The sequence below is a fragment of the Bombina bombina genome, chromosome 6 (assembly GCF_027579735.1).
Source record: "Bombina bombina isolate aBomBom1 chromosome 6, aBomBom1.pri, whole genome shotgun sequence".
In the NCBI taxonomy this organism is placed as follows: Eukaryota; Metazoa; Chordata; class Amphibia; order Anura; family Bombinatoridae; genus Bombina; species Bombina bombina.
Window position 1 is genome coordinate 1,047,567,737 of NC_069504.1, and position 25,742 is coordinate 1,047,593,478.

General features: G+C 37.4%; 1 protein-coding gene across 1 annotated transcript in view; it reads right to left on the reverse strand.

The window, feature by feature from the left end:
* The window catches only part of LOC128664124 (sodium- and chloride-dependent betaine transporter), a 224,767-nt gene that overhangs the window by 88,294 nt on the left and 110,731 nt on the right, over positions 1-25,742 (reverse strand). Inside the window, exons 3-5 of the mRNA XM_053718820.1 lie at positions 16,188-16,322; positions 15,432-15,572; positions 5,078-5,159 (exon numbers count right to left, since the gene is read on the reverse strand). Of these exons, the coding sequence (XP_053574795.1) occupies positions 5,078-5,159; positions 15,432-15,572; positions 16,188-16,322 (358 nt within the window). The remainder of the gene's footprint in view (positions 1-5,077; positions 5,160-15,431; positions 15,573-16,187; positions 16,323-25,742) is intronic.

Genomic DNA, 25,742 nt, shown 5'->3' on the forward strand with positions numbered 1-25,742 from the left:
GTCTTTCTTAGTTTTTTTTTGTATGTGTTTAAGAAGATTTTGGTGTTATAGAATTTTCTAATTCAAACCTTTTTTCTAATTCAAATAGCAACTCTTCTTATGGATACTAAGCTACCCCAGATGATATTACACAAAATACTGAAAGAAAGGTTAATTTAAAAAAAAGAAAAAAAGAAAAAAGCTTTAAGTCCACATTCTATGACTAAGTAATTATTACAATGTGAAACGCGTCATTACTAGCTGGCCCACCTTTGAGAACTGGTTTTTGTGGACATAAAGAGTATATTATTTATTAAGTTAACATTCTCTGTGTGTAACCTTTCTTTCATTGTTATGTTTTCCCAGCATAGTTCACCTGCTTTGCACCCCAGTGTACCATAGGTATTATAATTTTTAAGATCCTTTTGCTCATTACAGCCCTGTAGCTTGGTGCTGGCATTGTTGTGGCCTAGGAGTGGCATTACTATAATGGATAAAACTCAATAACTAGATTGTTTGTCTTACACTAAATGTTTGAAGTAAGCAAGTCCTTTGACCCCAAGGAAGTGTTTGCCAGAGGAAGTGTTTGCCAGCTGATCAAGCCTAAGAAATGCACATGTGGGGCAAGATTACATATGCGGCGCAGGCTTCAGCGTAACTTCTGAAACCCGCGCCGTCCGTAATTTCACCTCGTACATCGGGGTATCACATATACGGTGTTGTCAGATGCTAGACTGGTGTAAGTAGGACAAACTGGCGATCTTCAGAAAGGTGCGCAAATACACATTTCTGTCTTTGCAAGTAACTTACGCCAGTATTATGTCTGTGTAAACTGTCAATAAAGAGTAGTTTTATGCAAATGAGGATAACGCAACAGATAAACCGGAATTAAACTAAAAAAGCGAAACGTAATTACGCTATTCAAAATCCCTATTTAAACCCCTGCACAACCACCATTTTCTTGCGTGTGTTTGGATTTTTCGTTGAGCTACAACAAACGGCCCAGGAGTGGAGGATTAGTGAGAGTAGAGAGAGAGGCGCAAACAAAATAAATAGTTAGGTCGCATTGGTGGATTGAGTAAACATGTACACTTACTTACACATATTCTGACATATTGCACCCATTGCATACATACATATACACCACACTTTTTTTTCTAACACCTCACATATTTTATTTGTACATTGTGATAGGCTGAGTGTTTGGTTGTGATTGTGTGTGACTGAACTGGGAGTGAGTGGGAGTGTGTGTAGTGTAATAAGTGTGAGGATGGCAGGGAGAAGTAGGGATGAGGGGAGAGGGGAGAGGTAGGATAAGATAGGAGAGGACAGGAGGAGCAGTGGACCCTCCAACATGGAGTAAGTGGAGTGGAGAGAGCCAGAAGGGATGATGGGAGGAGAGATGCCAGAGAGTCCCAAATACCTGGCACATCCAGGAGAGGGACAGAGGGTGCACATGGGGACAGAAGGGGGAAGGAGGGAGAGGATAGGGAGGAACCCACACTGACAGGGACATCACAGGGAGGAGGGCAAGTGGCCATGGAGGATCAGAGGCTGAGATGTCCCAACTTCTCATTTAATGAAAATATTTCCCTAGTCCTGGCCATCATGGACAACTACAGTGACCTGTTCGGGCAGGAGAAGGGTAAAGGCAGTGCCAAAAAAGGACTGCATGGATGGCGATAGAGGATGCCGTCCACAGCGTGGCCCCACAGAGGAGGACTGTAGAGGGCCTGAAAAAGAGGTGGAATGATTGTAAGAGGCGGGTCAAAGAGAAGATGGGGCAGGAAGCTGTCCACCAGATGGTAACAGGTGTTGGGCCATCCCTGGAAATGGAGTACAACACCTGGCAGGAGATGATACGCAGATCCCTGAGTATCACAGCAGTTTGTGGACTTCCAGGGCTTGTAACTCAGGTGTTGCAACCACAGCACTTCATGCTGGTGAGTAACATTCCACACACCTGTATTATATGGAATTGCAATACAACATCATTTAATATCACACATTCGTGTACATGATGAGGAACATGATTTTTGGAGTACTAACAAAAACATCTACAATTATACTTGACATTACTGCTACATAACACAATGCAATTCATGATGTGAGGTAGAATAGAGCAATACTAACATATCTCAGAGTAACACAGGCCACAAGCCACATGTAGAGTTTTCATTAAATGGACACTATAGCCATCCCAATACATTTAGCTCAATAAAGCAGGTTCTGTGCCTAGATCATGCTAAAGTAAATAGTTTGACCATAGTGTCACTTAAAGAACTGATTATTTCATAATTGACATGTATACATAATCCTGTATATTGCTCATATTCAAATTCCTCATAGACCAACTCACAATGTGCACATGCATGTTTTAGAGTTTGACATGTGAATCAGTACAGGCCCTAGCATGTATCAATGTACATTGTATGCCCACATGGACATACAGTATATCTGACTGTACTAATCCCTCTCATCCTTTACCTCCTCCGCAGAACCTCTTGTCACAAGGATAGAAACAGCCATGCCACCACCAACACCACCAATCTTCAGACAACCGCAGGAACAGTGTGCTCCAAGGCATGAGCATGGTTGGATGGCTTCAGTTGAGGACCCGGGAGTGATGTCACCGACATTGCCATATGACCCCTGGCAACATTCCTGGCCAGAGGAATATCCTTCCTTTGGTTTCAAGGGGGAACCAAGTCAGGCACAAAGGGTCCATGTATTTACACCCCCCACAACACAATCACAGTCTCATGTCAGTCATGGATATTACCCACAGACTATGTCACAGGATATGCCTATTGTAGAGTGGTCACACATTAGTCATCAGTGAGAATACCAATCATCTATGAGAGCTCCACCATCTTATTCACTGGGACAAGCTCCACCATCCTCTTCCCTGGGACGAGCTCTGCCATCCTCTTCCCTGGGATGAGCTCCAACATCTGCAGATGAAAATACAGCAGAAGCTACAACTGCCTCTCAAGCACCAGACGCTACCACTGCCCCTCAAGCAGCAGAAACTACAGCTGCCACTCAAGCAGCAGAAACTAAAGCTGCCCCTCAAGCAGCAGAAACTACATCTGCCCCTCAAGCAGCAGAAACTACAGCTGCCCCTCAAGCAGCAGAAACTACAGCTGCCCCTCATGCACCAGAAACTACAGCTGCCCCTCAAGAAACAGAAGCACATCCACAAGCATCACCTCTTCTCCAACATCGTGGCCTTCAAGCAACTGCCAGCCCTGTTGCTCAAGAGTCTGTGGATGCATTGTATTCTCCCCTGGGTGAGGAATACATTACATTCCAGAGGAGGCTCATCACAAGTACTGAGAGCATACAATGAGGCCAAGAGAAGGTCTTCAGGGGCCAAGAGAGGTTACACAGACGTAGCATAGAGCTGCAGAGGGACATCACCACATTGTTAAGTGCAAGTGTTCAAAACCAGTCACAGATGATGTGAATTCTGTCACATATGCAGATGCAGATGGACAATAGATGGAGAGAACAAAATCAACTTTTGGGTGTGTTGGTTGAGCACTTTACACACCAGCAGGACACTGCCTCCAGCCTATCATCTGTGGCCAGCACACCAGCAGAAACGCCAGAATCTGCTAGAACAAGGAGAACAAGGCAATCCACTACAGGCACCTCAGCTCCCTCATCCAAGAAGCCAAAAATACATATATATATTATTATAGTTCACCGTAAACATTGTCCTCTGTTATTTACCATGTAATTTTCATACACATCCATGTGAGGTGTGTTTTATTACACTAATATTGTTAAAAAATATAATATGACCTGTGTTGAAATGGCAATAATAAATGGTAATATTATCATGTTTATGACATATTCTTATACTATAACTCACATCCACATAGTTGTGTATGAAGGGTACATATAGTAATATTTACTTATAAGATGTAAATCAATGTATCTCATATCCAATATAAATTGACACATGGGTATATAGAATACTGATGTTACTGATAGGGTGTGCATTGTCTGGTGTTTTAAGGCTGCAAGTGAGAGGTTGTGCTGTTTGTGATTGGTTTGTCACAATTGCAGAGGAGGAATATTGATTTTAATAATTAAGTGGGCAGCAAGGTTTAAAGGGACATTTTACTCAAAAATGTTCTTCCCTTTAATTTGTTACCAAAGATCCACTTTACCTGCTGGAGTGTATTAAATTGTTTACAAATATTTCCTTTACCCTTATGATTGCATTTTAAATATTTTATTTAGCCTGTGGTATCCCCACCCATCCTTAAATATTTTGGCCTCAAGGCCAAGCTGTGTTTACACAGCCAGTAGAATAAATTATACTCCCAGTGGGTTCTAGAAGAGATAAGGTAATGAAATGTTAATTTTCCATTGTTCCCTCCAAGTATTGGTGATTGGTTTATGAACAGATATAAAATAAAGAAGCAAGTATATGAACACAATGTAATAAAGTAATGATATCTTATTATATCTACAAGCTCAACCCATTTTATTAGGTTGTGACTTCAAAACACAAAATTAGCTATTTCATATACACAAATAAACCTTAAAAAAGCAAATTTCATACATGTTATACTCTGCAATTACTAAAAAAACTATTTGGAAAGAGAAACAATTTTACAGTATACTGTCCCTTTAACTATTTGAGGTGCTGCTTAAATGTATGTATTTGTTAAGGCTTCCAGGGAGTTGCTTTTTTAGTCAGTGCAAGGGTTGCTACGCCTGCCTATGTGTGGCAAGATGAAAATGGAGTGGATTGTCTCAATTCTGCGTGTGTAAATTCTTGCGCTGAATATGTAATACCGAATGGCGACGCCAGTTCTATGTCAGTTTATGGGAGTAACAAATGTGGGCGACAGGTAAAATATACTCGCATAACTTGTATGCTACGCCGTATATGTGATATCAAAACCGAGGTAAAATCTGGAGTCGTCGGCTTTTGCGGGCGACGCCGCATATGTAATCTTGCCCCAATACGCTAGCAGAGGGAAAGCATTCAAATGCCCAAAACTGACTATTGCTAATACTAACTAGGTTATGTAGCATGATAATTATTTAAAATATTATATGCAGACAGCTCACTTACTCCCAGAATTCCACAACAGGAGAGGTAGCATTCTCAGACAATGTTTGATTCTCCAGCATCCTGGTGACATCAATGCAATTATCTGAAAAAATATATATAATGCGTTACATAGTCTACTTTTCGTTTACAGTAATTCGTTTTTCCAATACTTGCAAGCCAGAGAATTACAGTTGTATGTGAGTTCTAAGCCATACACTCCCTCAGAAAATCTAGAAAATCTCATGTGCAACTTAAAGGGACACTCAAGTCAAAATTAAGCTTTCATGATTCAGAGAGAGCATGCAATTTTAAACAACTTTCCAATTTACTTCCATTAACAAAATGTGCACAGTCTTTTATATTTACACTTTTTGAGTCACCAGCTCCTACTGAGCATGTGCAAGAATTCACAGAATATACATATATGCATTTGTGATTGGCTGATGGCTGTCACATGGTACGTGTATGCATTTGTGATTGGCTGATAGCTGTCACATGATACAGGGGGAGTGGAAATAGACATAACTTTGAAATATGTAAGAAGAAGTAAGCTTTTTGCGCCCGTTGGGTAGTGCTCGTTTACAAGTTGAAAATAAAACGTTTTTCGCTACGGTGCTAAGCTGATGCATGCAAAAAGCCGACATTAGAATATTGCGACTGCATTAACAAATTCCCCGTAAAAGTTAATGGAGCAATAAAAGTGGGAAAAAACCCTTAAACCCTACTCGCACACAAACCCAATCGCATATTCTATAAGTGCGCTAACCCGACATGAAAATATTAACATTTCACATAATAATGTCCTTCACATAGCAGAATATGTTCTATTAATTAATAAATACATATGTCTACATATATCTGATGGTATTTTGGAACAATATTTGTATATACATATATACATGTTTTTTATATGTTTTGTGACGCTTTTTTAACCAGATCTCTAAGGTTGCATAATCCCGATAGGTGTTAACTTCAATTGCAGTCAAGCAATTGCGTTTACTTTCAACTTGTAATATGCACACTTCATCTGACGATAAACTATCGCGCACAAACCGCAATGAAATTCCAGATACCACTCTTGTGTATCTGTTAGCGCGCCACTTGTAATCTGGCCCATAATACGAATGGAGATCTATTTAGCGTTTTTGCTAGAGTGCTAATTGCTTTAGAAGTAAATTTTTACGCACATTAGGTTGTGCTGGCATTATGAGTTGAGTAAAACGTTATCTCTCTCGCGCTAACTCGACACGCGCAAAAAGCCAAATTTACAATATTTCGAACTCGATAACTCATTCCCCCATAGAAGTCAATGGAGCAAAAAAGTGGAAAAAAACATAACACCCTAATCACACGCAAACCTGATCACATATTCTCGTGTGCTAACCCAACATTAAATTATGTATATTCCATATTCCAATGCTCTGCACATGGCAAAATATGTTCTATGTATTCATAAATACATATATATATATAATGGTATTTTGGGAGAGAGGAGAGAGAGAAAAGAGAAGAGAGAAGAGAGAGATGATTGTATATATATATATATATATATATATATATATATATATATATATATATATATATATATATATATATATATATATACAGTATATATATATATATATAAATACATAGGAATATCTATTTACAAATACTTAGAACCTATTCTGCTATGTGCACAATGCTGGAATGTGAAATGTTTACAGTAAATACATGCTATAACACTTTATTAAATATGAATATTACATAAATATGATTTTACATGTTTTCCTCTATTTAACTGTAAAGGGCTCCAATGCACTTATATATTTATGTCTATATATGTGAACATATGTATTTATGTGTAAATATGTGTATATCTCTGTAAATACATATATACAGATATAAAAACATAACTAGTACACATATATAGACATTTATATATACATATACATCTTTAGACATGTCCTCCCTGCATTTCTGAATGCCGACAGCATACGCTGTTGGCATTTAACATTGCACAAGAAGTTCTGGTGAACTGCTGGTGCAATGCCGCCCCCTGCAGATTCGCTAGCAGCAGGGGGGTGTCAATCAACCAGATTGTATGAGATTGGGCGGATTGACGTCTGCAGCGTCAGAGGCAGGAACAGGTTCGCACGGAAACAGGTGCATTAGGCACCATTAGTGTTTCTTTGAAGGGAAAATGTCACCCTCATAAACATCATTATATTAAAATACTTCTTATTTAACCCCTTAACGACCGAGGAAGTGCCAGGCACGTCCTACAAAAAGTGTCAGTTAATGACCAAGGATGTGTCTGGGGTTTCAAGCGGTGGAAGTGATGGTTATCGCTTCCAGCCACTTTCAGGGTATTGCAGTGATATCTCGATATTGAGGCATCCTGCAATACCCTTTTTTAAGGCACCGATGCAGAGAGGGCCACTCTGTGGCCTTTTATTTTAGTACTGGCAGACCTTCTGCCAGTACTTAAGATGGCAGTGACAATTGTGAGGTGGGGGAGGAAAGAGAGCTGTTTGAGGGGGGTCAGGGAGGGATCAGGGGGTTGGATGTGTCAGGTGGGAGGCTGATTTTTACACTAAAGCTAAAATTAACCTTTAGCAGCCTTCTAATTACCAAAAAGAAATGCCAAAATGGGCCTAGATCAATACTTTGGGTTGTCTACTACACTACACTAAAGCTAAAATGAACCTAACAAGCTCCCTACAAGCTACCTAATAACCCCTTCACCGCTGGGCATAACACAAGTGTGGTGAGCAGTGGCATTTAGAGGACTTCTAATTACCAAAAAGTAATGCCAAAGCCATGAATGTCTATTTCTGAACAAAGGGGATCCCAGAGAAGCATTTACAACCATGTGTGCCATAATTGCACAAGCTGTTTGTAAATCATTTCAGTGAGAAACCTAAAGTTTGTGAAAAAGTTAGTGAAAACTTTAACAATTTTTTTTCTTTGATCGCATTTTAGCAGTGAACTGATGGAATTAAAAATACCAAAATGGACCTAGATCAATACTTTAGGTAGTCTACTAAAAAAAAATATATACATGTCAAGGGATATTCAGGGATTCCTGACAGATATCAGTGTTGCAATGTAACTATAGCTAATTTTGGAGAAAAAAAAATGGTTTGGAAATTGCTACTTGTACTTACTGCCCTATAACTTGCAAAAAAAGCAAAGAACATGTAAACATTGAGTATTTCTAAACTCAGGACAAATTTAGAAACTATTTAGCATGGGTGTTTTTTGGTGGTTGCAGATGTGTAACAGATTTCGGGGGTCAAAGTTAGAAAAAAGTTTTTTGTTTTTTTTTCATCATATTTTATAATTTTTTTATAGTAAATTATAAGATATAATGAAAATAATGATATCTTTAGAAAATCCATTTAATGGTGAAATACGGTATATAATATGTGTGGGTACAGTAAATGAATAAGTGGAAAATTACAGCTAAACACAAACACCGTAGAAATATAAAAACAGCCCTGGTTCTTAATGGTAAGAAAATTGAAAAGTGCTGTGGTCACTAAGGGGTTAAAGTCTTAAAGTGATCATGGAGGCAGCCAATCTGTACTAAATAAATAATCCTAATAAACAAATCTACTGTTTTCTATGGGGAAACACTTCCTAAGTCTGCACCTAACACCCTAACATGAACCCCGAGTCTAAACACCCCTAACCTTACACTTATTAACCCCTAATCTGCCGCTCCCGCTATCGCTGACACCTGCATATTTTTTTTAACCCCTAATCTGCCGCTCCGTAAACCGCCGCTACTTACATTATCCCTATGTACCCCTAATCTGCTGCCCCTAACACCGCCGACCCCTATATTATATTTATTAACCCCTAATCTGCCCCGATCAACGTCGCCTCCACCTGCCTACATTTATTAACCCCTAATCTGCCGAGCGGACCGCACCGCTACTATAATAAAGTTATTAACCCCTAATCCGCCTCACTCCCGCCTCAATAACCCTATAATAAATAGTATTAACCCCTAATCTGCCCTCCCTAACATCGCCGACACCTAACTTCAATTATTAACCCCTAATCTGCCGACCGAATCTCGCCACTACTGTAATAAATGGATTAACCCCTAAAGCTAAGTCTAACACTAACACCCCCCTAAGTTAAATATAATTTAAATCTAACTAAATAAATTAACTCTTATTAAATAAATTATTCCTATTTAAAGCTAAATACTTACCTGTAAAATAAACCCTAATATAGCTACAATATAAATGATAATTATATTATAGCTATTTTAGGATTTATATTTATTTTACAGGTAACTTTGTATTTATTTTAACCAGGTACAATAGCTATTAAATAGTTAAGAACTATTTAATAGCTAAAATAGTTAAAATAATTACAAAATTACCTGTAAAATAAATCCTAACCTAAGTTACAATTAAACCTAACACTACACTATCAATAAATTAATTAAATACAATATCTACAAATAAATACAATGAAATAAACTAACTAAAGTACAAAAAATAAAAAAATATTTACAAACATTAGAAAAATATTACAACAATTTTAAACTAATTACACCTACTCTAAGCCCCCTAATAAAATAACAAAGCCCCTCAAAATAAAAAAATGCCCTACCCTATTCTAAATTAAAAAAGTTCAAAGCTCTTTTACCTTACCAGCCCTGAACAGGGCCCATTGCGGGGCATGCCCCAAAGAATTCAGCTCTTTTGCCTGTAAAAAAAACACATACAATACCCCCCCCAACATTACAACCCACCACCCACATACCCCTAATCTAACCCAAACCCCCCTTAAATAAATCTAACACTAAGCCCCTGAAGATCTTCCTACCTTATCTTCACCATACCAGGTTCACCGATCCGGCCTCGGAAGTCTTGATCCAAGCCTCAGAAGTGTTGATCCAAGCCCAAGCGGGGGGCTGAAGAGTGACGTCCATCCTCGGGCTGAAGTCTGGATCCAAGCGGCGGCTGAAGAACTCCATCATCGGGCTGAAGTCGGAAGTCCATCATCGGGATGAAGTCTTCTATCAAGCCGCATCTTCAATCTTCTTTCTTCTGGAGCGGAGCCATCTTCTTTCCATCCGACGCGGATCCAACCTCTTCAACCGACGCCTACTCGCCGAATGACGGTTCCTTTAAATGACGTCATCCAAGATGGCGTCCCTCGAATTCCGATTGGCTGATAGGATTCTATCAGCCAATCAGAATTAAGGTAGGAAAATTCTGATTGGCTGATGGAATCAGCCAATCAGAATCAAGTTCAATCCGATTGGCTGATCCAATTAGCCAATCAGATTGAGCTTGCATTCTATTGGCTGATCGGAACAGCCAATAGAATGCGAGCTCAATCTGATTGGCTGATTGGATCAGCCAATCGGATTGAACTTGATTCTGATTGGCTGATTCCATCAGCCAATCAGAATATTCCTACCTTAATTCCGATTGGCTGATAGAATCCTATCAGCCAATCGGAATTCGAGGGACGCCATCTTGGATGACGTCATTTAAAGGAACCGTCATTCGGCGAGTAGGCGTCGGTTGAAGAGGTTGGATCCGCGTCGGTTGGAAAGAAGATGGCTCCGCTCCAGAAGAAAGAAGATTGAAGATGTGGCTTGATAGAAGACTTCATCCCGATGATGGACTTCCGACTTCAGCCCGATGATGGAGTTCTTCAGCCGCCGCTTGGATCCAGACTTCAGCCCGAGGATGGACGTCACTCTTCAGCCCCCCGCTTGGGCTTGGATCAACACTTCCGAGGCTTGGATCAAGACTTCCGAGGCCGGATCGGTGAACCTGGTATGGTGAAGATAAGGTAGGAAGATCTTCAGGGGCTTAGTGTTAGGTTTATTTAAGGGGGGTTTGGGTTAGATTAGGGGTATGTGGGTTGTAATGTTGGGGGGGTATTGTATGTGTTTTTTTTACAGGCAAAAGAGCTGAATTCTTTGGGGCATGCCCCGCAAAGGGCCCTGTTCAGGGCTGGTAAGGTAAAAGAGCTTTGAACTTTTTTAATTTAGAATAGGGTAGGGCATTTTTTTTATTTTGGGGGGCTTTGTTATTTTATTAGGGGGCTTAGAGTAGGTGTAATTAGTTTAAAATTGTTGTAATATTTTTCTAATGTTTGTAAATATTTTTTTATTTTTTGTAACTTAGTTCTTTTTTATTTTTTGTACTTTAGTTAGTTTATTTCATTGTATTTATTTGTAGATATTGTATTTAATTAATTTATTGATAGTGTAGTGTTAGGTTTAATTGTTGATAATTGTAGGTATTTTATTTAATTAATTTATTGATCGTGTAGTGTTAGGTTTAATTGTAATTTAGGTTAGGATTTATTTTACAGGTAATTTTGTAATTATTTTAACTATTTTAGCTATTAAATAGTTCTTAACTATTTAATAGCTATTGTACCTGGTTAAAAAAAATACAAAGTTACCTGTAAAATAAATATAAATCCTAAAATAGCTATAATATGATTATTATTTATATTGTAGCTATATTAGGGTTTATTTTACAGGTAAGTATTTAGCTTTAAATAGGAATAATTTATTTAATAAGAGTTAATTTATTTCGTTAGATTTAAATTATATTTAACTTAGGGGGGTGTTAGTGTTAGGGTTAGACTTAGCTTTAGGGGTTAATCCATTTATTACAGTAGTGGCGAGATTCGGTCGGCAGATTAGGGGTTAATAACTTTATTATAGTAGCGGTGCGGTCCGCTCGGCAGATTAGGGGTTAATAAGTGTAGGCAGGTGGAGGCGACGTTGAGGGCGGCAGATTAAGGGTTAATAAATATAATATAGGGGTCGGCGGTGTTAGGGGCAGCAGATTAGGGGTACATAAGGATAACGTAGGTGGCGGCGCTTTGCGGTCGGCAGATTAGGGGTTAATTATTGTAGGTAGCTGGCGGCGACGTTGTGGGGGGCAGGTTAGGGGTTAATAAATATAATATAGGGGTCGGCGGTGTTAGGGGCAGCAGATTAGGGGTACATAAGTATAACGTAGGTGGCTGTCGGCAGATTAGGGGTTAAAAAAAATTAATCGAGTGGCGGCGATGTGGGGGGACCTTGGTTTAGGGGTACATAGGTAGTTTATTGTTAGTGTTAGTGTACTTTAGAGCACAGTAGTTAAGAGCTTTATAAACCGGCGTTAGCCCAGAAAGCTCTTAACTACTGACTTTTTTCTGCGGCTGGAGTTTTGTTGTTAGATTTCTAACTCTCACTTCAGACATGATTCTAAATACCGGCGTTAGAAAGATCCCATTGAAAAGATAGGATACGCAAATGGAGTAGGGGGATCTGCGGTAAGGAAAAGTCGCGGCTGGAAAGTGAGCGTTAGACCCTTTAATGACTGACTCTAAATACCGGCGGTAGCCCAAAACCAGCGTTAGGAGCCTCTAACTCTGGTTTTGACGGCTACCGCCCAACTCTAAATCTAGGCCAGATTGATTTATACCTCAACAAACAATATCTCATAGAAAGTTATTTTTATATTGATTTGTTATATGATACTTTCACATAAATTAAAGTGAATGTAAATTTTCCTGTTGTTATTAATAAATATTTATTCATCCTAGCTGTATTAGCAAAATCGCATTGTTTTTTTATTAAAAAATTGAAAATCTACGATTATATGCGAGTTTTTTACTTATCTCTGTTTGTGCTTTCAGCTCCTCCCATCCATTACTTCCCTGTTTCCTTCCTCATAACGTCTAGAGCGGTCCCACCTGCTCTATGACGTTTAGCAATGCTCGTTCACGGTTTTCTTAATCTTGTGCGCATGCGTTTAACTTTCAGTGACTGATTTGCACATGCGTTTGTGAACCTCATTGCGATCGCGATCGTAGTAATCTAACTAGTCCGAGTCAATAGAGTACTGTTGTGGCTCCTGTCTTTTTATGCGCATGCGAACAGCGTGAACGCGCAGAGCTTCGATATCCAGCTGTTTGTTTTACGCATGCGCATAGAAAATATGCATGCGCACAAAGAAAAAATTAAGTTTGAGAAAAGGGGCTGGACGCCACGGGGTAATGACGATTATTAGTTGTGTTAAGTGTCAATCAAATTACAAAAAGCGGAACAAAATGGCGGGCGGAGGGAGAGAGCGAGACGAAGATAACTAGATAAGTCTAATAATAGATCTAATGTTATTTATTTTAAAAAATGATGACTTAAACTTATGCTATTTTTGGTTGCTCAAGCTTTTCGCATTGTGTGCTATCTGTGACTTTACATCCACTTTAATGTGTATTTGTATTTCTAGAAGTCATATTTTTTACTTATTTTTAAAAATTGTTATTAATGCTAGAATTTGTACATATATCCTTGCACATACTTGTTGTTCTAAACAATGTTGTCTGTCATATCTCTGTGTTTATTTATACCACTATATGTATATATTGTAAATGTATTATTATTCTGAGCAGGAATAATTGTGAATATAACATGTAATCAAAGTATCATATGTATTTATTTGCAATCAATGGAAATTTTAAAGGGATAGGAAAGTAAAAATGTAAGTTGCATGATTCAGCTAGAGCATATAATTTTAAAACACTTTAAAATTCACTTCTATTTTCAAATGTGCTTTGTTCTCTTGGTATCCCTTGTTGGAAAATAATACACACATATCCTACACTAGTGGGAGCTAGCTGCTAATTGGTGCCTGCATGAATTTCTCTCTTGTGATTGGCTAAATATATGTGTTCAGCTAGCTGCCAGTAGTGCAATGCTGTTCCTTCAGCAAAGGATAACAAGAGAATGAAGCAAATTTGATAATAGAAGTAAATTTAAAGTTGTTTAAAATTGTGTGTTCTATCCAAATCATGAAAGAATATTTGGGGTTTCCTGTCCCTTTAAGAGCTGGGCCAGTTTTCTCTCTGCACCTGTCTAACCCCTCCTGATTGCAATCTATTTTTAAAAACCACCCCTACACAGGTGTTATAAAATGGGCTGGCATATAAGATCACATTCCTTACTGAGAAAGAAATTCAAAAGAAGGAAGAAATACACTGAAAATAGCATGACAGTAAAGAGGTGATTTTAATTTCTGCTGTATCTGGATCTAATGTTAGGTGGGCTATCCCTCTGAGCTATAATCTTAAGATTATATTGAATCAAACATCAATTCAAATGTTTAAATCCTTGTCTTAAATATCACACTGTGTGCCCTAATGTTAGCATTGATATTTATCTTTAATAATAATTTCACATATACATATTTTCAAAGTATAATACACAATATAACAAATGGCACTTACAAGTTCTTATGAGTGATCAATGATACAAGTATCAAGAAATTTGATTCGTTAGTGATAGTTTATAATGTGTATTTGAATCAGATTAGCTGATGTCATAAATCATGTGATTATGCATATTCCAATCAAAAGTGGTGGGAAAATTCACTAGTGTGTGGGTTGTTTAGGAGTTTACGTCATAATTGGTGCGAAAAGTGTTGAGTCAAATATGCGGCGAAGAGTGTGACTTGTATTACATGGCTTACACATGGTGCACATAGATTTTTCCAACAAATAAAAAGGAAGTTATCTATATTATGGTGTGTATATATTTCATTTTTATCTCTATATCTATTAGTGCAACAAGTTTGGGGCATTACTTTGCACCAAATTTGTAGAAATAATATTGCCCCCTTGCATTGTAATGAGAGACAAAGTTGTAGCATAATCCATAAGTAGTAACATATTTTTCATTTTATCCCTATATCTACTAGTGCACCAAATGTGGAGCAATAATATTGTTTGATTTAGAAAGGGTATACAAATGTAATAAAGTTTCTAATTTACTTTTATTATGTAATATGCTTCATTCTCTTGCAGCATCAAACATAAGCTTTCTGTGTTTTCAGACTCTCACTGAGTTCCATGGCATCCGCGACCTCATGGGTGGGGGATTGAAAACTAGGGTACGCTGAGTCGGAAAAGACGCAAGCGTAAATGTAGAATTTTTGATAATTTTGTGAGAGCTTCAAATAGTGTCGATTAGAAGGGCGAATGAACATGATTCCGCTCGAATACTATGGTTTTCAACTCGCATTGATCTGTGTCGAATTGAGATCGCGGGATCGTATTTTACATCACAAATTTCAACATTTACTGATTTTTACGCTTTGATAACTACGGTGGATCAATCTCACGACAAATACGATGCGGAATTCCAGCGTATTTTCAGTTGCCGCTTTGATAAATAGGCCCCCATGTATAACAATGGATATCGAAAAAGAGGTAAATTTGATAAAAAGAAAGTACATTTTAAAGTTTTTTCAAACTGTAAGCTCTATCTGATTCATGAAAGATTAAGATTTACTTTTATATCAGTAAAAATGGACATTAAAGACCTATATTTTCTCTCTATCCCAGGTACCTGTGTTCCAGGTGTGGTTGCAAGTTGCCCAGGGAAGTTCAGCAGTGAAAGAGTTGAAAAGATAAAATATTGCCCATGCCAGGATAACGATGTAATAGATATTCAGATAACTTTCTATCACCTGTGATGCATATCCAATGCCTGCAAGGGAATAACAAAGTATTACATTTAACTGTATATGGTGTATAAGTTATTTGCAAATGTAATACTACTGCTACTACTACTACTACTAATTATAATAGTAATAATTAAAAGATAAATTAATATTATACTTTAATTATAGAATAATTCTCAGTAACAACCTAAAGCAATCTTAAAGGGACATGAAACGCAAAAAAAATTTCTTTCATGATTTAGAAAGAGCAACAACTTTCTAATTTACTTCTATTATCTAATTTGCTTCATTCTCTTGATATATTTTGCTGAAAATTAGATAATAGAAGTAAATTGGAATGCTGTTTAAAATTGTATTCTCTACTTGAATCATGAAAGAATTTTTTTGGGTTTAGTGTACCTTTAAAATCTTCAAATATGCTTGATGAGGAATGCATGATTTCAGATATCCACTAGATGGCGATGTCTATCAGAGTTCAATATCCTACTACTACTGGATCTTACATACAGAATGCGTTTTCTTAGGGCATTACAAGAAAACAGGTTCAAAGTTTTCTAGAACTGTTATTCTAGCTCTGCTAAACATATCTAATGCACTGAATAGTTTGGAAAGCTGTAGAGAATATAATAGTTCAAACTAACCTTCAAACAAGGGGCAGATTTTCCTCCAGGCTGTGACACCACCCTGGCTGGTGTACTGACCCAGCGCAGTTTCCAGGAGAAAGACAGGAATCCCACAAGTGAAGAGGAAAATTAAATATGGGATAAAGAAGGCACCTGCAGGGACAGAAAATAAAGTATTTGATGACGCTGTTATAATTAGAACATAGCTGTATTTATAATTCTGTATCATACATAAGTACTTAAAGGTACAGTCTACTCCAAAATATTTAGGACTAGATTAAAAGTGGAGTGCTAATTTGGGTTATAAATATGACCCAAATACCCCCAAAATACAGTGTAGTGTTTCTTATTAAATAGTAAAAATTGTACCATTCTTATTTTTTAATAAAATAACTGCACCAGACTGTATTTTGGGGCTAAACTTGGTGAGAGTGGGGTGTTATAAAAAAATTGGCACTGAAAAGTGCCTTTACGTTGCAGTCTATGGGAACTGTGTGGTTCCAGTAAATTTATATGTATATGCTTATATACATGTATACAGTGGCGTATTTAGGTTTTGTACTGCCCTAGGCACCCAAAATTCTGCGCCCCCCCTCCCCCCAAGTTTAAGGACTTTTTTGGCCATAACATTTTTTGGTGAGGGTGTAACGTAACTTTTTTTTTCTATGGCATATTCAAACTAAATGTTCATGTTTAAGTGCATGTGTTTTTTATGTGTCTGTGTGTTTATATGTGTGTGTATATGTGTGTGTGTGTATATGTGTGTGTATATGTGTGTGTGTATATGTGTGTGTGTGTATATGTGTGTGTGTATATATGTGTGTGTATATGGTGTGTGTGTATATGGTGTGTGTGTATATGTGTGTGTGTATATGGTGTGTGTGTGTATATGTGTGTGTGTATATGGTGTGTGTGTATATGGTGTGTGTGTATATATGTGTGTGTATATGTGTGTGTGTATATGGTGTGTGTGTATATGTGTGTGTGTATATGGTGTGTGTGTATATGTGTGTGTGTGTATATGTGTGTGTGTGTATATATGTGTGTGTATATGGTGTGTGTGTATATGGTGTGTGTGTATATGTGTGTGTGTATATGGTGTGTGTGTATATGGTGTGTGTGTATATATGTGTGTGTATATGTGTGTGTGTATATGGTGTGTGTGTATATGGTGTGTGTGTATATGGTGTGTGTGTATATGTGTGTGTGTATATGGTGTGTGTGTATATGTGTGTGTGTATATGGTGTGTGTGTATATGGTGTGTGTGTGTGTAGTGCAGTGTGACTGCAACCCAAAACCTGCTGCCCTAAGCAAGTGCCTTGTTTGTCTAGGCCAAAATACGCCTCTGTGTTAATATGTGTAGCTTTGAAATGTAGAGGTTTAAAGGTTATAAAGTATATTAATATACCTGTGTTGCTTGTGCAAAGCTGGGGAATGGGTAGTAAAGGTGTTATCTATCTTATACATTTTTTTGGAGTTGACTGTCTCTTTAAATTGTGCATGTATCCCTATGTATCCCTATAAGAAAGTGTGTCTAGATGATCCAATCAGTAGTGAGTAGATTCCAGCAGAGCAGATATCATTTTTTTCTATTGGAAGAAGGTGATTCCAACAGGATGACCACTTGCTGCTCCTGCAAAAAAATACTTTTGTATCACTGGTGAGACAAAGGGCAGTTATTCTCCCCTTTCTGCATGACCTGTAGCTTACCTCTATCATTTTTTTAAAATAAAATGTATATTTAAAATAAATAAAAAATAACATAGTCTTTGAAGTCATTTGAAATTGGCTAAAAATAATACCAAAATTGTACTAAAAAAACAATGAAATTCCTGTGATTATATTGTCATTTAATTTATTTTTTCAAATTAAAATATTACTCCAAATAAAAACCCCTTGCACCCAAATTATAAAACTATTGTTGCTTAATGAATAGAACCTGTATAAAGGGAATGTGGCATAGTTGTTCCTTGGAGTGTCCAGGAAGTAGGATTAGATTTAAAAACATTTAAACTAAAGCTTATATTTTTTCAGCAATGGGTTTTTACCTTTGCATTATAGGTTTACTGCATGTTCCTATATAGCTGTTCTAGTTACACTCCTTAGAAAGAGGGGCATACCCCTGTGTCTCTGTTTCACACACATTTCATAGTCAAAGAGGGGTCCAAGGGAATTATAATATTCAAGTAACTTGCAATAATAATCATCAGCACAGAGCACACTGCTATTCCCAGAGGGGCAAATGGCAGATTGTCGGTACCAAATGGATAGTCAGAATAGAAATCATGTGCCTGTGTGCTTAGTACGTGCTTAGTATGTAAGGGAATGCTGTCAGACAGGTACATGAAATGCCAGTTAAAAGTAGCTTGCAGAAAAATAAATGTTTTTGTCACTTTAATATAGACCAGCAATTTCTTTTTGAGAGAGTTTAAAATTGTCAAATAGTTATTTAAAAAGCATGCAGAAAATGCACCCTCCCGGATTTCCTAGACATACAATATTCAGTCTAATAAAACATAGAAGATAAAGCGAAGATCCGAGTTGCATTTAGTAAAGCCGGCCCTTTGGGACTTCTGATTTTCTCTACTAAAGATACAGTGATAAGAGGAGACAGGCAGCATTCTACTGTAAACCTTTCAGAAAAAAATAAAAGATTTATCATAAGTGAATCTAGAAAATTAAAAATGTTCCACCAAAACTGTGTCATACAAAACACAGACCTTGTAACATCTCTAGGAGCTTATACAGTTATTAGTTGTGACATTTGTCACTTTGAACACCCATTGTTTTTAATTATTAATAACAAATGTTGTCTAAGCCACCAGTCTAATCATGTGCTGATTAGTATCACAAAAGGACTCTACCAATTTTCTTTATAAACAAATTATAAACTAATTAAAAAATACAGTCAGTGGACGGATATATACTAAACTAACTATAATTACTCATTACAATGTGCATCTACTGCTATAAGGTGAGCAAAAGGACCATGACAAAATTACCCTTCAGCTACAATTTTTTGGCTTTATTTAGAAAACAGGAGAAAGAAACAATATTTAGGGAACATCAGTAAACAAAAAAAAATGTAAAAATGCCATTACTGATGTCAAATGCTTAATCATTAAAGGGAAAGTCAAGTCCAAAATACACTTTCATGATTCAAATAGGGCATGTAATTTTAAGCAACTTTCCAATTTACTTTTTATCACCATTTTTCTTTGTTCACTTAGTATTCTTAGTTGAAAGCTAAACCTAGGTAGGCTCATATGCTAATTTCTTAGACCTTGAAGGTCGCCTCTTATGTGAATGCATTTTGACAGTTTTTCACCACTAGAGGGCGTTAGTTCATGTGTGTCATATAGATAACTTTGAGCTCACACACGTGAAGTTACCTAGGTGTAAGCACTGATTGGCTAAAATGCAAGTCTGTCAAAAGAACTGAAATAGACCCGGGCGGCGGCCATCTTGCAGGTCGCACTGAGCTTCAGCTCCTCAAGCTTCCTCCATTGATCTTCAATTTAAAGCTACACTTTTATCAATACCCTGCTCAAAATAATGGAGAGGCTTGCCTGAAGAGGTCTGCTTTCCAGAAATAGGGTTTTGGAAGGTGACTGGGCTTCCCTGCCCTCAGTACCGGACTTTTTACTTTGAGGCCTTCCCCTATAATAGAAGCCTCAGCCCGTCCCCACAACTAGCTGTGCCTTGAGTGCGCAGTTCTGAACCAAGTTTTGGACACTGCTAATCTCTACAGTAAAAATGGAGATGGAAATTCTTCAAGTACTAGAGAATCTATTGCTACAGCATCTTACCAAACTGGAAGATGACCTATTCAAACCTATAAAATCGGTCACCCACGAGATCTCATACGCCATACCTGCTGGTGCGGCGCAGACAAGGGGTACGGAGGAAGAGATAACTAGTTTGCTTTCAGACCCTCTTCCGCAAAGATCCTCACTGGGAATAGACCCTACTGACCCTGATTCAGCCGCAGAGAAGGAGACAAAGTCAATCCTGGGCTGTGCCGCATCGGTTACTAGCACAACTATGGGGGACCATAAAAAGGAATGGCTACCTACTGGTTTATTGTCCGCTACAGAAAATTGCGCTAAAGACATCGACATTCAACAGGACCCCAAGTACTCAACTGCCAGAGAGACAGCCGGAGCTCCTAAGAAACCTTGGGGTAATTGTGCCACCTCCTACCCAGCGATAGAGGAAGCCACGGAACCTAAAGATCCTTACCGCTATGCCATTGAGAGCAGCCTCGACCACAATGCCTCTGAGACTGCTGAGACTAAGGCCGCCACCATAATATGCCCCGTGCCTGGACTTACAATGACAGGTGTTTTCAGAGACAGCTGTCCTGATCCCTGGTTATGTCGGGGAATGATAGGTTTGTGCTGGTCGCTGAGAAAGACTGGCGTGGGGTGATGTCTGCACTCTCCTTCACCAACGTGATGAACTTTGTGCATACTGGAGTTCCCCACACTGTTCCCTGGCTCACCACTTTGCAGCAGCCGCTGGATGACGATCCGATAATTAACGGATAGGTTTTCTTTTATTTTTTTACTTGTTATGTATCTCTTTTGTTTAAGTTTGGGACATTTCGCAAATTGCATATATGTGTAGCCCCTAAGCGATGTGTACTGGAGTATTGTAAGGTCCGTTCATGAAGTCTACATCGGTAATGTCCTTACCTCCAATTGTGACGCTAATTAATACCTTATTTATCTGACACCTGGTTGTCTACTAATATACACCATAGTATTGTAGAGGAGTGGACGGGGTCCCCTTTAATAGTCATCATGTGGCAAGTATGTCTTATGGCACTAATTCTTTGTTACTTATGACATGCATGTGCCTGCTAATCCCATCCTCCCATAAGCTAACCGACAAGGTTTATTAAAACCCCCATCAATTGGCTCCAGTATATGGAGAATACTGTAATATACGCTCTTTAACCAGATATGCTGCAACCATATAGCTGCCAGTGTTGCTTAATGGCCACTGCTTCGCATACAACCCATTTATTCATCTTTATATATTGCAATAATAGAAATGTGTCTATAGGAGGCTATTTAGGTGATAGTAACGGGACCTGTTTTATATCATAGCTGTTAAGGGGTTTTGTTGTCTGACTGCTAAGCCTGTTCCAGTATGCAAGTTACAGCCTCATGTGTATTTGGTATACTGTTAAGAGCCCTATAAGTATCATTTTTTCCCTGAAACTCACCCTCCCAAGAGGGAATGCTAATTTCTTATTTTTATTTGGGGACCTCCAGATAGCAGTATTTCTTTAATATGAGTAGGGTGTTGAAAAGCTTGGTAGACTTTATAGAACACATCTCCATAAAGTTGTTTACATCCCTCAGGCTACTTAACATAAATGCTACATCCTGCCTTAAGATATCTTTGTATTAGCTCCGATAGTACTTATTCAGACTTCCACCGTTCCTCCATATATTCTTCATTTATTATCCCAGAGCGTTATTATATATTGCACTTCTGTCAGTATGCTATGAGTTAGACTGTTTACTGACTCTTGTATGTCTTTTTGAGTTACATATATCTCTGTCAGAAAACAAGGTAAAATTAGGTTTACCATCTGGGACCCAAAAGTAGTTACCATTTGATCAGCACTACCCTCTACACTTCTCTAAAACCCATTTTACTGAGAGGTCCAAAAGTGGCCTCATTTAATACCCTGGTGGTATACAGTCTGAGAAGTAAATCATTTTCTGTGCAAATACTTTTGAAAATTATTTTAATCACATGCCTTGTGTTTATTGAAAACTAAAAATGAGGATTCCACTGTTTATACGTGCTTAGTTGAAACCACTGTATTTATTGGATTGCAAAAACAATGTATATGTGAATTGCTATATATGACATTGATCTGTATTGCACTTTTTTTTTGGAAATTTGTATGTTATATCCTCAATAAAAATATTAAATAAAAAAAAAAAAAAGAACTGAAATAGGGGGCAGAGGCTTAGATACAAGGTAATCACAGAGGTAAAAAGTATATTATTATAACTGTGTTGGTTATGCAAAACTGGGGAATGGGTAATAAAGGGATTATCTATCTTTTTAAACAACAACAATTCTGGTGCTGACTGTCCCTTTAAAGGTACATGCAAATGATGGATTACATGTAATGCTTTATTTCTGATCACTTTTTCTTTTGCATAATGTAATCAAAATGATACCCACTTTTGCAGCAATAGCTCACCCAGGCACATTTTGTTAAATGAATTAGGCTGTATAGATACAACCAATCAAATGCTGTATCAGCTGAACCATTGTACTCAATAAGAGTGCAATACAGGGGGCTTGTTGCCATGGTGAGAGACAGGGAGACAGCCCCTATCTATTCCCTAGTAAAAAATAATACAATAATAATATTAAGTGTTATGTTTTTTGTAATTATGCAATGCAAACAATAGAGAAAGCATTTGCAATGTATACTGGTTTTGTTGATTTTTTTTAACTACAGGCTATCTCCATAGCCCACGTTACAATCTCTTTTCTAATCTATTTTAATCTATTAGTACAGTTGTCATTTAAATTGAGAAAAAAACACTAAAATAACTAGATTCTATAAAAAAATATATAGTTAAAGGGACAGTCTAGTCCAAAATAAACTTTCATGATTCAGATAGGGCATATCATTTTAAATTCCAATTTACTTTTATCACCAATTTTGCTTTGTTCCCTTGGTATTCTTAGTTGAAAGCTAAACCTAGAAGGTTCATATGCTAATTTCTAAGCCCTTGAAGGCCGCCTATTCTCTCAGGGCATTTTGACAGTTTTCACCACTAGAGGGTGTTAGTTCTTGTGTGTCATATAGATAACACTGTGCTCACGCACATGGAGTTCCTAGGAGCCAGCACTGATTGGCTAAAATGCATGTCTGTCAAAAGAACTGAAATAAGGGGGAAGCTTGCAGAGGCTTAGATACAAGATAATCACAGAGGTAAAAAGTGTTTTTATATAACTGTGTTGGTTAGGCAAAACTAGGGAATGGGTAATAAAGGGATTATCTATCTTTTTAAACAACAACAATTCTGGTGCTGACTGTCCCTTTAAAGGTACATGCAAATGATGGATTACATGTAATGCTTTATTTCTGATCACTTTTTCTTTTGCATAATGTAAACAAAATGATACCCACTTTTGCAGCAATAGCTCACCCAGGCACATTTTGTTAAATGAATTAGGCTGTATAGATACAACCAATCAAATGCTGTATCAGCTGAACCATTGTACTCAATAAGAGTGCAATACAGGGGGCTTGTTGCCATGGTGAGAGACAGGGAGACAGCCCCTATCTATTCCCTAGTAAAAAATAATACAATAATAATATTGTGTTATGTTTTTTGTAATTATGCAATGCAAACAATAGAGAAAGCATTTGCAATACGTTTATCAAAATACCAAATAAACAATAACTGCCAAGTGTCTGTCTGAAGTAGTTTAGAGATAGAAAAGTATAGTTAGACGTCAACCCTTAGCTAGGTGGAAATGTGTCTTTACATGTGTGATGGATTTACATCTATGTGTGATGGATTTACATCTATGTGTGATGGATTTACATCTATGTGTGATGGATTTACATCTATGTGTGATGGATTTATATCTATGTGTGATGGATTTACATCTATGTGTGATGGATTTACATCTATATGTGATGGATTTACATCTATGTGTGATGGATTTACATCTATATGTGATGGATTTACATCTATGTGTGATGGATTTACATCTATGTGTGATGGATTTACATCTATGTGTGATGGATTTACATCTATATGTGATGGATTTACATCTATGTGTGATGGATTTACATCTATATGTGATGGATTTACATCTATGTGTGATGGATTTACATCTATGTATGATGGATTTACATCTATATGTGATGGATTTACATCTATGTGTGATGGATTTACATCTATGTGTGATGGATTTACATCTATGTGTGATGGATTTACATCTATATGTGATGGATTTACATCTATGTGTGATGGATTTACATCTATGTGTGATGGATTTACATCTATGTGTGATGGATTTACATCTATGTGTGATGGATTTACATCTACAGTATGTGTGATGGATTTACATCTATGTGTGATGGATATACATCTATGTGTGATGGATTTACATCTATGTGTGATCTATGTGTGATGGATTTACATCTATGTGTGATCTATGTGTGATGGATTTACATCTATGTGTGATGGATTTACATCTATGTGTGATGGATTTACATCTATGTGTGATGGATTTACATCTATGTGTGATCTATGTGTGATGGATTTACATCTATGTGTGATCTATGTGTGATGGATTTACATCTATGTGTGATGGATTTACATCTATGTGTGATGGATTTACATCTATGTGTGATCTATGTGTGATGGATTTACATCTATGTGTGATCTATGTGTGATGGATTTACATCTATGTGTGATGGATTTACATCTATGTGTGATGGATTTACATCTATGTGTGATCTATGTGTGATGGATTTACATCTATGTATGATCTATGTGTGATGGATTTACATCTATGTGTGATCTATGTGTGATGGATTTACAAATATACTTGGAACAATTGTATGTAACAAACAATGAGAATACTTTGTTTTGCAATTTATCTGTAACAAGTAAAATGTATTATTTTGATAAGAAAAATATTATCATGTCAGTCCCTGGGTCTATTAGGGCGAGACATGAAATTGTAGAAAATTATTAATATTATATAATACATTTATATATCATAGTTATGCACAAGGGTATTTTAACTTTTAAAAAAATAAATGAAATAAAAGTGGTGTTAAACAGTGTTTTAACATGATATGACAATACATACACTCTAAGGCAGACATTCTCAAACTTGGCCCTCCAGAGATTTTGGAACTACATATTCCATGATGCTCAGCCTGCATATCAACTGGCTGAGCATCATGGGAAATGTAGTTCCAAAACCTCTGGAGGGCCAAGTTTGAGGATATCTGCTCTAAGGGGTAGATTTATCAAATGTCAAGCAGACAAGATTTGCAATAGCGAATCATGTCCGCTCGACATTGCTAAATGCTGACAGCATACGCTGTCGGCATTTAATATTGCACAAGCATTTCTAGTGAAATGCTTGTGCAATGCCGCCTCCTGTTCACTGGTAGCCAATCGGCCGCTAGCAGAGGCTGTCAATCATCCTGATCATGTCGGATCGGGATGATGTCACTCTACAAGTTAAGGCGCAGCAGTCTTATGACCGCTGCTTCTTAATTTCCGTTTCAGGCGAGCCTGAAAGATGGGGCTCCGAAGCAGCATCTGCAGCTTCATAAATGGAGCCCAATGTCTTAAATTACCCTCCTATTATTATTAGTGCTACAAAGCCCTAGCAAAGATTTGTTTTTTCAAACTTAACATTTAAAGGGGCATTCCAGTCAAAATTTAAATGCACATAGATGAATTACATCTTTGAATAGAAACATATTTGCAATATACAAAATTTTTCTGCACGTGCATGTGAAGCTGCAGCATAGCCATATACTCCCAGTACAC